The sequence below is a fragment of the Cibotium barometz genome, chromosome 19 (assembly GCF_041138505.1).
Source record: "Cibotium barometz isolate CiBa-2024 chromosome 19, ASM4113850v1, whole genome shotgun sequence".
Taxonomy (NCBI): Eukaryota; Viridiplantae; Streptophyta; class Polypodiopsida; order Cyatheales; family Cibotiaceae; genus Cibotium; species Cibotium barometz.
The window spans coordinates 30485954-30499269 of record NC_141064.1 but is presented as its reverse complement, the minus strand read 5'-3'; the positions used below and the strand labels follow the sequence as shown (position 1 = coordinate 30499269).

Genomic DNA, 13316 nt, shown 5'->3' with positions numbered 1-13316 from the left:
GGGATCACCTCAGTCCCATACCAACCCCATGTGTTATGCCATATTTGTTAGAGGTTTACAAATTGCAAAGCTTCATACATCCTTAGGTATATTTGGGCTTTATACCTTCAACATTGTTATAGGCATGAGCTTTACTTCCATACTTTAGGCCTACTTTCAAAGGAAAAGCATGAAGCATTTGGAACATCAAAATTAAAGCTTAAAAGGGAATGGGGGCTAGTAGTAGTTAAGGCCAAAGTGAAACGATTCTCCCTCCCCTCCATTTAGGTTACTTCATGGCACATGATTTGTTGTATATGTTTTTTGAAGTGATCCATAGTATTGTTGCGGTGCCTCTCTATTAAGGCCATAAACTTGCTCTTTTAATCGAGTGTCCTAAAGGACCCCTTTGAGCGTAGAGCGTTGAGAATTGGCAATTCTTTAGCAAAATTTAGCCGGATTTCTATACCTCTTCACTCAATAGCTTTTACTCGATACCTTCAAGTATGTGTGGTTTGATTTTGTTAAGGAGTTCTTTTTCATATTAAGCAACTTGGCGAAAAGGGATCTAGTCCGAGAACCTCCCACACACTTTCATGCAAGAGCCAAAGTATGGGCATATTGTAAAAGTTGTAGCTAGCAAAAAGCTAAGGTAGTTACATAGGATTGGCCAAATTTTACGTGATTGTTTGATATGTCTCTCTTAAGCAGAGAGGTGAGATTTTCTAGCAGGATTGCTGCTCTTTTTGCCTTGCCAGTCAACAAAGGCCTTAGTGTTTGGTTTCATATTTTCCCTAAGGAAAAAATATGATGCCTTGTCATGGGTCATTTATTCTCTAGGGTAACTCCGAAGGGTATTTTATCATTGCAACAAGGAAGGTGGATTATTAAGGGTTTTATCAATTATTTATGTCCCATCTCTCTCTCTCTCTCTCTCTCTCTCTCTCTCTCTCTCTTTTCATTTCATCATTTCATTTAGTTATTTGATTACTTTCTTTTCATTTCTCTCTCTCTCTCTCTCTCTCTCTCTCTCTCTCTCTCTCTCTCTCTCTCTCTCTCTCTCTCTCTTTTCATTTCGTCATTTCATTTGGTTATTTGATTACTTTCTTTTCATCTCTCTCTCTCTCTCTCTCTCTCTCTCTCTCTCTCTCTCTCTCTCTCTCTCTCTCTCTCTCTCTCTCTCTCTCTCTCTCTTCATTTCGTCATTTCATTTAGTTATTTAATTACTTTCTTTTTATCTCTCTCTCTTTCTCTCTCTTTGGTTATTTAGTTACTTTCGTTTCCTTTCTCTCTCTTCATTTCGTCGTTTCATTTAGTTATTTAATTACTTTCTCTCTCTCTCTCTCTCTCTCTCTCTCTCTCTCTCTCTCTCTCTCTCTCTCTCTCTCTCTCTCTCTCTTTGGTTATTTAGATACTTTCTTTTCCTTTCTCTTTCTCTCTTTTCTTCATAAGCTAATATTAATACTTTTTCTTTTCATTTTTTTGGGAACGATAATAATTATTTATATATATAAGCAGAAAAGGCCCAGATACATTACATGACAAAAGACTATTCAGTGATACTCCTACAGTCCCCTCCACTTCACATTTTACTTCGTTTAAAAGTTTACAGAACAAATTCCATCTCTCCTCCTTTAACAAGAAACTGGAGTGCTCCCAAGAGACATGGTAACCAAGAATAATGTAGGCTTCCATCATAGCTTCTATAGTGCACCCTCTAGGGGACTGTTTTTTTAGTTTTCCACCTTTATTTGACCATATCTTCACTGTGGGTCTGGTGCCCACAAGATTATCTATAAAAGCAACAAAATTATGGTCCACCTATTTCTCCTTAAGGTACCACCTTTTAGTTCTAGGTCCAAACCTGGGCAATCTTCTTTTCAAATCTTCATACCTTCTAACCAGCAGAGTAAACCGGAGGTTAGGAACCTTCTCCCAATATGTCTGAAGCCACAACTAGAGTAGGGCATAGATCAGGTGATGTTCCTCACTCAGAAACTTTAGTAACAGACAATCCAGCTTAGCACATCTCATCTTGTTCATATTACATACAGACTAGCACATGCAGATACATTTATGCGTTACATCTGAAGCTTCAATACCAATGAATGAGACCTTCTAAAAACCAATGGCATTCCTAGTACACCAGATTTCCCACAAAATATAAGCTCTTATAATGTTAAATAATGTCCCTGCATGCTCATCATTGAAAGACCATTTACCCAAAATCCAATCACCCCCTTCTCCACCCATTTGGTAATCCTAATCCAGGACCCCCTGATGGTTGGGCATTCCCAGAAAGCATGTTTTCCATCCTCTAAACATGATCTGCATCTAGGGCCAGCTCCACTAGAGTTATTTATACTATATAGTTTAGAGCCAATGGGGAGGGCCCACATACCAACCTTCCACATAAACACCTGAAACCTCTTAGGAACCCGACTTTCCCAAAGCTGTTTCCATCTTTTTTTCATGAGGCAGAGCTTCAACTCAATCTCCAAATCTTGTTGCAATAGTTCACATTGGCATCCCCACATCTCATCATAGAGTAGAGTTCTTTGGTTTTGCCACCTTTGACTATCTTAACACTATTATTCCAAGTCTAATCTTTAATCCAAGTGGATTCATTAGCTGTAGTGGAACACCGCCCCTTTTGGATCAAAGCAAAGGCCTGAATCAAGTGATCTCTCTCTCTACCTGATAAATGAAATTCCCAAGTTATATGCTCCAAGTCTTTCCACCCAACATCCACCTAGTCCCAACAGTCATTCAAATGCCTTAGGCCTTTATTATTTAACTTTTTAGCTGAAGAAGTGTTAAGGAGGGCCAAAGGGGGGTTGAATTTATGTGTCCACCATATCCCCAGGCTGAGCATAGAGTTCCCAGTGGCTCTGCATCCCCCATCCCAAGACATGAAGCCAAGGCACTCTTTCCATCTTTTGCAAAGCAACTTACAAAATTTTGAGATGGTGACTTTGATAAGAGCAAAAGAGAATAGTTTGTCTTTCCATCCCAAATCCAACCAACTGCCTTTTGCATACACCTCAGAAGCATCAACAATTTCCCTTACCACCAAGAATAAAGAATAATTCTGAAATAGGTATTTAGGTAACATCAGGGCACTCCTTGCAATATAATGAGTAGGCATATGAAGAATACCAATACCCCCTCCTCCTTTGGGACAATCACCTTGTCCCATGCCATCTAGGCTGGAACTCTACTCGTTACTTTGCCATTCCTCCATAAGAAATCTCTGACAGGCCCAATTATTTTTTTCCAATGGCACTTACAAATTCCATCACTGGGCAAAGGAACATTATGTATGCATTCAAAATTGCATTGCAAATATCAATTCTATTATGGAATGGAACTCTAATGCCCTCCCATTTCCTCGACTTCTTCAAAATCTATTTACTGCCCAATTAGTCATTTGTTTATTAGTAATACCAACCCCAAATGGGATGCCAAGTAACCTAACAATATAACCCTTTTGCACCACCTCACATCCCCATCTTTGCATATCAAAGTCATTATCTTCTGTTAGGCTGATAATTTTGGATTTTTATATGTTGCACTCAGAACCAGAAAGCATCAGCAAATTCATGTACTAAATCTAAAGCCACTCTAACATTGTTATTCTCAGCTTTTAGAAAGAGAGTAGAGTCATCAACAAAACACTGTATAATCAATTGATCACTACATTTCAGTTTTAGACCAATGATTCTCCCAACTTTGCAAGCATTCTCAAGTGACTCCACCAGGGGGTGAGAAGCAATGGCAAATAAGAGAGGGGCCATAGGACAGCCTTGTATAACAGATCTGTTAATCTCAAACCCTCCTACAATTCTTCCATTCAATAGCACATTAGAGAGCGTAAATACAGGTTGCCATTTTTTTGTCCCAAACCCAAGTTTTTCCATGATTCTTGCAACAAAGGACCAATGCACTCTGTCATAGGCTTTTTCTAAGTCAAGTTGTAGCATAATGCATTTTTGCTAAGTGTTAATAGCCACATCTCTTCCTAGCAAGGCAATAAAGATGTCATAAATTGACCTGCCCTTAATAAAGCCATATTCTTTTTTGGATACTACTTCCTGCAAGACAGGGGTAATTCTGAGGGCAATCACTTTAGCTAAGATTTTGTAGATTGCAATAAGCAAGGTGATAGGCCTCCAGTGACCAAACCTATTACAGGTTGTTTGTTTTGGAATCAGTTTCACCAACCCTTCTTAAAAATCCTTGTGCATGTTACGGGTGTTGAAAGCTTTCCTACAGATTTCCCCCACAATATCTTTTAAGGAAGGCCAAAAGGTAATGAAGAATTCAGTAGATAGCTGGAGCTTTGTCTCTCCCCAACTTTAGCAAGGCAGCCCAACACTCCTCAACATCCACATCCTTTCTAGCCAATTAGCTTTGTTAGGGTCCACCTTCTGATTGATTAATCCCAACAATCTCTTTTTAGCTTAAAACCTCCTCGCAGAACAATCCTCCTTCAAGCTAAGGGTAGATCCCAAGAACTTTACCCATTTCCTGGCCAAAATGTTCATATCCCTCAGAGGAAGTCCATCTTCATCTATGATATTCCCCATCACCTCTTTATTGTCCCTCCCTTTGGAAAGTTTGAACAGACTGCTCTCAGGTTTCCCTTTGTTGTTGAAAAATTTCCATTTAGACCATTTTTCCTCCTCTCTAGCACATCTGTCATCTTCATCCTTAATGCCAGCTTGGCATTTGAAGTACAAGTTAGTTTCCTCAGCATTCAACCCACTTGTTTGTCTTTTAATTTGAAGTTTCTATAACTGTAAAGCCCGATTCCTTCTTTCACATCTATTTTCCTCTACCCTCAATTTACCCACAACCCTAATAATTCCTTCCATCTCATTGGCAAATTGCCACCATGCATCATCTTCACATCCTCACCTTCTCAACTTACTAATTGCTACTCTACAAAAAGAGCATTCTTAAGAAGTAGATTATTAACTCTTAGTTTCCTTGTCGGGTAGTGAGATAAGTCAAGCTCATCCCCATCCCTTACATCCTAACACCAGTTCAAAGGCATATGATCAGAAAGAACAAAGCTACAGTTAATAGAGACTCTCAGTGTGTGTGGAACCCAAGTAGCTTGCTGACTAAAGAAAATCCTATCAATTCTGAAAGAAGAGGATATATACTGTAGACTAAAATAAGTATGTCCCTCCAGCCCCTAGCTGCCAACTATCAGTGAGACCCAGATCTCTTCTTAACTTATCCCATTTTCCATTTTCCTTACCTATTAAAACAATGCTTCCACCACATCTGTCCACAACTTTCTCTACCATGTTAAAATCCCCCAAGATAATACACGGGACTTGAATATTCAAACTAGCAATCCAAGTCCACATATGAGTCCTGATTTTGTGGTTGTGGGCCCCATAGATATTAATGATCTAAGTTCTTTCCCCTCTCACTAAGATTTCTACTACCAAAATCCTACCATTAGGATGGTTGGCAATAATACTAGGGGACAATTCACACTTAACTAGGGTCATCACTCCATTATACCACGAATTTACACCTCCATACATAATCATCCAGTCTCTGAATCTATCCTTTCTAGAGATCTTACCAAAAAGATTATGTTCTTGTATGGCAAACACCGAATAGCCCCAAAGTCTAACTAGCCCCCAAAATGAAGCATTCTTAAAAAAAAAAATCCTTTAACCCTTTTACGTTCCACGTACAACCAGAAAACACATAATCTTTCTTCATAAAGGAACAGTTTCTGGGATCATTTCAACTTCCTCTTCCTCCTTAGTCAGCTCTTTTTGGATTTCCTTCCTCAACTCTAGCATCAAACCTTTGTTCAGAAGAAGGGCGACTATCACTTTCTTTAAGTGGGCTGAAAGGGTTTGAGTATAAAACAGGGCTCAGACTTCTTGAGAAATAGGTTTAATACCTTCAACCCCCTGATTACCCTGATTCTTCTTGGCTTCTATCTTAGCTTGCCTAACACTAGATTTCCCTTTTACCCTAACCCACTCTCCCTTCTAGCTACCCTCACCAATCTCCTTCATCATTTCCTTTCCCTTCTCCTCCTTTTACCCTAACCCACTCTCCCTTCTAGCTACCCTCACCAATCTCCTTCATCATTTCCTTTCCCTTCTCCTCCTTTTTCTGGCTCCCAACCGAAGGAGACACTTTTCCCACTCCATTTTTTTCACCTTCCCTTTCTCCCTCCTCTTTTGCTATTGGCTGATCAGGACAATTTCTTGCAATCTGGCCAAATTCATTGCATTTGAAGCACACTCTAGGAAAGGCTCCAAATTTCAAGCCATCTTAAATTTCTTTTTATGGAAGGCCATCTAAATTTTTATTTTTATTTTTTTTGTGTGGTAGCTTCATGCAAGAGAAATTTAAGTAATTGGACTTAAGAAATGTTTGCCCTGTGTCCGTGTCCGGTGCACTCTAGAATCAGTTGCCATGTATGTACATGTGAATGAGGTGTGTTACATCATGTGTAATCAATTGATGGTCCAAATCAATTGATGGTCCAAATTATCTACGCTTGATGGTGGGCTGATAAGATGGCATGATCACATTGGTATTAGCAATGACTCGTGAAACACAAGAGAGGTGAGCGGGAAACGCCAGATGCCAGAATGACGTGGACAAAACTAGCAAGATCGATTCTGATGTGTCAGCCAAGGTGCCAGGTCGGATTTGACGTGGAAGAATTGGCTGCGCGAGGTGGCGTGTCTCTCCACGTGGAGGTTTGGACGAGCCACGTCGTTGCGGGTTTAGTGAAGACTCGAGCGAAAAAAAAGAACAGGAAAATTTGCTGCGGTGCTGCGCACATTTGTGTTATTTTGGACTTAGTCCTGCGCGCAATTGAGAGGGGGAAACCTCATAGAGCCAGAGCTTTGGAAAAACGCTACAGAGGGCGTTTGCGTTTCCGCGCATTCTCCTCCTCCTCCTCTCGCTTCATCTTTTTTTTTTTGGGGGGTTTTTTTTGTGCGACAAATGCGCCTCTCCATAGCCATTTCTAAGCCAGAGCAGAGCTTTTTTTTTGGTTTTGTTTTGTTTCGTTTCGAAGTTCGCCTGCTTTCCTGCGTTGAGGGTCCTCATTTGCGCTTCTACCCTTTCGCAGAAGTTTCAGCTAGGGTTGCGAAGCTTTTTCCCCAAAAGATCTTGCCCTTCGCGCTTGCAGCACTCTTTATATCAGCACAGGGCGTCGCCGCTCTCATCCTCCTTGATCCCGTTGCCGCTTTCGTCCTCCTTTGATCCCGTTGCCGCCCTTCCTTTATAGCTAGTTCCGCTCCCGTTTTGCCAATGCGAGCGCATGTCCGAGTGCATGTTGCGCCGGCCCTTCCCGCTTGCGCTTCGCAGCCAAAAGTCGACCTTCACGCCGTAGCTCTCATGGCGACTCTCGAAGAAGACGAGGAGCCCAAACCCAAGATGCCTCCCCCACAGAAGCCCGTCTTGAAAGAGGTACGCAGTTTTGCAGGCGACGTAGATAGCGGCACTAAATTAGGGTTTCCACAGGAGGACGCTGCGCCTAGGGTCAGGGTAGGTAGCGCAAGGCGGAACCTCTCCGGCTATCAGAACGACAGAAGAGTTGCGGCGATGGAGTCACACAATGGCAGCCCGGCGAAGCGGGGGGACCTCTCAGACTTCATAGACACCTCAGACAAAGAGGCTGACACCGACGCGAAGAAAATCAGAATGCTCAGCTTGTCGCAGTCCCGGAAGGGGGGCTCTGGCCCTGCGCCCGGGCTAAAGCCTGATCTGAAAAGAGGCTTTGTCGTGCGCGGTGACAGGATGAAGGTGCCAGCTGCAGGAAATGCAGCATCTGGTAACGCTGACAGGGAAAATGTTGAAGAAAAACCGCTGAAGAAAAAGCCGCTACAGAAAACAGCCTACCTGTCAATTGATAATCCCTTCTCGGCCCCTTCAATGGAACCTTACTTGCCGCCACATGAGAAGCTTGTACATCCCAGGGATGCAGACGACGTAGAATACCAGCAATATGACGGACTAGATGGATGGCATGCCTCAAATGGACATGATAAGGAGAGACATTGGCCTATGAATGCCCATCACAGTGAACTTCCTTTTGCGCATGGGGGCATTCTGATGAAGGGCAAGACAAAAACCTTTGAGCCTTCTCAGCATCAGGAAAGGCCCGTTGCTAATGGGATTGCCTCCATGGACCTCTATTCTATGGACCTCTATTCTTCTGAAAGATCAGCTGAGCCTGTGGCAAAGAAGCTGAAATTTTTGCATTCTATGCCAGTGAAGGAGCTCCAGGCAAATGCATTCCTGCCGGCTACACATCACCAGCAAGGTCTGAAGCCAAGCAAGAGAAAAGTAAATGGCCCTAAGGATAGCTCAACCGAGTCTACCCGACCCACCAAGGTTGCCAAACTGAGCAAGTTTGTCATCCTGGCTTCAGAAAGTTTACAGAATAAGGGTAAATCGTCAGCTTCAGCAAAAAACGCTGGGTCAGAGCCATACCTTGATGGTGGGAGAGCGGCAATATCTACTGAGGGAACGCTTGCATTTCACCCTCAATTGTTTGCTGCCGAAACTGCTACCAAGGACTTGACTTGGGCTGTGGGTCATGGTAGGGTGGCCAAAGGGGTGGCAGCGCAGTCAACCTCAATGATACCCCCAGGTGTTGAGTCTGCAGGTAGAAACCGTGATACCTCAGGTCAGTCTCAGACTTCAGCCAAACTGAAGAGTGCACCAAAGAAATGTATCCATAGGGAAGCTGAAGAGCCCTTGTCAAAAAGCGGTTTTTATGACAAGGGAAAGAAAGTACCTCATCGAAGCTCAAATTGGCAAAAAGAAAATGAAGATGTAGAGTTTGGGTTGACAAGGAGAACAGAAGATCTATCTTCTTTGGATTTGCTTGTTCAAGCAGCATCAGGCTTTGAAGCTCAACTGAGAAGTCCTGAAGTGGATTATTCTGAAAGAGATAGTTACAATTCTGACAATCTGCATAGACAGGCAGAGAGGTTGATCACAGAGGAAGATTCGGATGCTACAGTAGAGGATGGTGTGTCGGAGATGGCCTCATTTTCGGGGTCCTCAAAGGGCAAGAAAGGTGATGGAGACGAGGATGATAGCTTAGCTGTGAAAAAGATTGTCATAAATTCTCCTGTGAAGATAAAAGCTCCTTTAGTGCGAAGTAGACGAGGGAGAGCACAAGCCTTGCCATCTCGATTTCGTGACTCTGTGCTGGAAGACCCTTGGAAGAGACGAAAGAGGCGGTCTGTGCAAGGCTTAATGCCAGTTGAAAAAAGTACCCATGTGTTCAAACAGGTGGAACAGATTAAGGTCTCTTTTGATAACAGTAGTCCTTCTGACTTTGTGCCACAGAAAAGCATGATTTCAAGTCCCTACGATGAACAAGTAGTTTCCAGCTTCAAGCATGGACAGGACAAAGAGACCAGTTTGGAGGTAGAGTTTGATGCATTCGATGAGAAGCCTGATGTTGATGCTGACCGGAGGGAGCCTACTAGGATAGAAAAGCTGGATCTTGATGCTGAGGAGAAGCCGTCTGTTGCGAGGATTTCTAGGCTGAATCTTGAAGCTGACCAGAGGCCGTTCACTAAGATTGCTAGGCCGGATGCTGACCAGAGGCCTGCCAATATTGTTCGGCCCCCTAAGAAGCCTTGGAAAAAACCCCACAAGCAGCGGAACAGCCTGTGTTCTGAAGTATGGTACAGGCAGAGCCTGAAGCCTGCAGGGTTTGACAAGTTAACTTCTGCTTTAGAATCAGAAGAGGAAAAAAACATTTATGTGTCTACTTTGCCCTTTGTATTCAATCTTGATATAGGAGACATAGTATGGGCCAAGCTAGGAGCTGCAAAAGACTTGGTTTGGCCAGCTAAAGTCGTTGATCCCACGAAGGATGTTCCAGAGTCAGTACGTAGGGCTGGCCATCCATACCGCTTATGTGTGATGTTCTATGGGCTGTCAAAAGGAAAGGAAGGAGAGCGGGTATGTTTAGTTTCTGGTTTTTAAGTCTCTTGTGCAGGTATGGGAACTCTCACTTAGTGTTGCCACTTGAAATGCTGTTGGAACAGGGTTATGCTTGGGTAAAACGAAGCATGGTCTTTCCTTTTATGGAAAACCTGGACAGGTGAGTATTTGGTTGTGTCTAGATAATATCCATCCAATAAAGAGAGATTTTAATTGGTTCAAATCTGCCCCTTGCTGCTGCTGGCAAACTCATTTGTGGGTGTTGCTCACAGATTCCAGGGGCAGAGAAACAGTAGGCCAACTGAGTTCAAGTTGGCTATCGAGGAAGCAATACTAGTGGAATGTGGCATTGATCAGTGCAAAGAGCTTCCAAAGGCTTGTCACCCTTTGGTACCTCCAAAAAGGCTTCATAATGCTCTGTATAACAGTGCTGATGCTGTTGGCCGGTCGGATGTTCCCAAGTCAATTGAGCTGCTTGAAAAGAAGGTCAGTATGCTCTACAGGTCAACTTTATGACCCTACAGGTTGGTATTTTCACATCCTATTGAAATTTATGACATGGTGGTGGCACAAATGGGCATTAATTAAGGTTTGAGGGGGGCGAGTTGTCAAGGATTGAGCAAGTGGCCCAAAAGACTGATGATTAAGGTCTAGGCTAGACAGGCCATCGCTGTCAATTATGAAAAGCCATTAGTAATGTTGGTCAACCCAGTTCAACTACCAAAAGTCGTTTTTAGCGTATTGAAATGACGAAGTGGAAAAGCAAGTGTTTTTGTAATGGTCAAAGTATGCAGATCAGGGAACCGGGTGGCCTGGCCACTGAGGGGAGGGATGCAAAGATGTTAAGCTACCCTTTTGATGACGGTTAAATGAAAGGTGTTCGCCTTCTATTCTTTATGAAAATGAACTTTAATTCTGTCATGTAATGGAAATGATGTAAAACTCTTCAGATTCAGTTAACAAACAATGGCATGAAGAAAGTGCAAGGTTGGGATTTACAGTTGATCCAAATGGCTTCCTGTGCCAACACACGGCACCGCTTCTCCCTCCCCTCCTCCCATCCCATTTTCCCGATTGCTTTTCCACATAACATTGTTCCTGGCCTGGCCAGCATATCCACAGAACTGTTTGGAGGGCTTCGTTTCATAAGTGTGGCACTAATTTCTATCCTATGATAAATTTCTGATAAAGATTTAGCATCAATGGTGACCAAATCTTATGTACATGAACAGAGGCCTCAATAGGATGAACTTTTGTAACATGTTTAGACCACCTTGAATGATACTAAGCCATTGCAGACCTGATATGTGGCTGCATTTGGGCTTTCACAGCATGAACCTTGGAGTGGGTCGATAGAACAAGGGTTTCTCTACTAGGGCTCATCCTGAACAACCCCTTCCTTTTTGCCATCCCCATCTATTCTCAATTTTGTGCTTCAAGGTAGCTTAAAGAACCACACTTTGTTAGCGTGCATTGACACTTGTAAGATGGCCAATGAGTAAGGTGGGTCAGGGGAGTGTTTTTGGTAGGGTATTGAATCAAAGCACTCAAGCATCTCTTTTGGACTGCATGGCCCATGTAGAAAGGCCCGTTCATCCATGTCATATTCACTTTGGCAGTGCTTCTGTGAAGAGCGCATATAGTCTATAGAGGCCAAGCATTTCGAGATGAAGTAGATCTAGCACAGATTGGGGCGAGAAGTAGCATGTGAACCAGTAGGAATATCAACAATGAAAGCCCAAAAAGGCATGCGTATGAGCCTTAGCTTGTTAAGAAGATTGGACTGTAATTTTAGTCTAGTGGTCTTTTGCATAGCCTACAATGGTGGGGAAAGAGCTGGCCTTTCTAACAAAATTGGACTTACAATGCTTAGACATTCCTTTTGTAGTACTAAATACGTTTTAGGTGTTTCACAAGTTCTCAGGGGCATGGAATGTATCTCGAGTGCCATTCACCTTGTTTGACTATTAGGTCCAGGTACAACTGCAGAACATTCCTAACAGTTTTAAGGTTCAATGTGATATCTGCAAGGTCAGATAAATAAAAAAATCATATCAAAGTGTCCCATGCAAATCAATAGTTTCCTTCATGATATCTGTGTATATTTCTTTTCAATCTTTTTCAGCTTTGGTAGTAACCTCTCTAGCATGCCACAGGACAGACGGTTATGCAGGCTATGTAGAACAGGGGAGATAAGGGTCAGAGGAGCATTACATACTTAGATGCCCTGTCTACTATGAGATACGCATATGCTACCACCATCTGGAGGGAGGGGTTTGGGCCCCTCTCATACATGATGCATTACAGAGATCAGAGATGTCTAGACTATACCTATTAGAGCTGAGGCACCACAGCAACAGACTATTGAGGTAGCAGCCTGAGAGGTAGGATGCCGCACAGACATCTATCACTGACTTTTTTTTGCCCTCACCAGCGAGCCGCGGCTGACTCTCAGTCCATACAAGATCTACCGGGACAGATTGACTAGGACAGGGCTAGACACCCCCACCGAGTGACCACCCCATGCACGTGGGGTTCCTCCGAGAGGGTGCACATGTCCTCCAGAGAGCCAAACATCTCCATTTTTGAAGACCCAGACCCTCCAGCCGACAGCTGCAGATCCGAGACTTGCTTCAGTGACAGAGAGAGGCACTCCAGTCTCCCACAGGTAGTACTCGGTTCATGAGGAGGATGACACATTATGAGTTCGGACACATGAGGCTCTTCTGCTGCCTACTATATTGTATACACAGGACCTACGTAATATGTTGGCCCTGTATTTTTCTTTCGGCAGCTAGTTTTCATTTTTCACGTTGTCTTGACGTCCACTTTACTCATGGATCACATGTAACATCTTTTCGGTCTCTTAGATCCTTCGGGTCTTTTGTTGACGTTAATAACATCTCTCTCTCTTACCAGTCGATAGTAGAGGAGGTATGCTTCATGCTTTTCTTGAAAAGTATCTCAGGGAAAATGTTCTTTTAGGATGTTTGGAACAAAGCAGAGGACAGCCGCATTGATTGCAAAGTTGCGCTTGAGAAGGAGACACCAAGAGATCATATCATGGAGGGGTAAGTAAATTTTTCGTTCTTTGATGCGAGATAGTACCAGCAGATTCCTTTCTTTTGAATCATTCCAAAAGCACTTCTTATGGCATTACTATGCTTATTACCTTCTGCCTTTTGAAAGTTGGTTACAAATTATCCTTCTCTTCTCTGTTTTGATTTCTCCCTTTGTTTAGAAAGAAAAGCGATGGCACCATTTTGGTTGTTCCGGATCAGATTGCTGTAGTCTGTTATGGCATGGAAGCGAAATATATTCCCAAATTTCATCAGTAAGTTCCTCATGTCATGGAGATGCTTGCGTGATGC

General features: G+C 43.0%; 1 protein-coding gene across 1 annotated transcript in view; it reads left to right on the top strand.

Annotated features, from left to right (window-relative positions):
* Nucleotides 1-6781: 6781 nt before the first annotated feature.
* The window catches only part of LOC147628438 (uncharacterized), a 75623-nt gene continuing 69088 nt past the window's right edge, over nt 6782-13316 (top strand). Inside the window, exons 1-5 of the mRNA XM_086813586.1 lie at nt 6782-9963; nt 10050-10105; nt 10218-10431; nt 12931-13016; nt 13187-13279. Coding sequence (XP_086669712.1) covers nt 7288-9963; nt 10050-10105; nt 10218-10431; nt 12931-13016; nt 13187-13279 — 3125 coding nt within the window. The 5' untranslated portion in view covers nt 6782-7287. The remainder of the gene's footprint in view (nt 9964-10049; nt 10106-10217; nt 10432-12930; nt 13017-13186; nt 13280-13316) is intronic.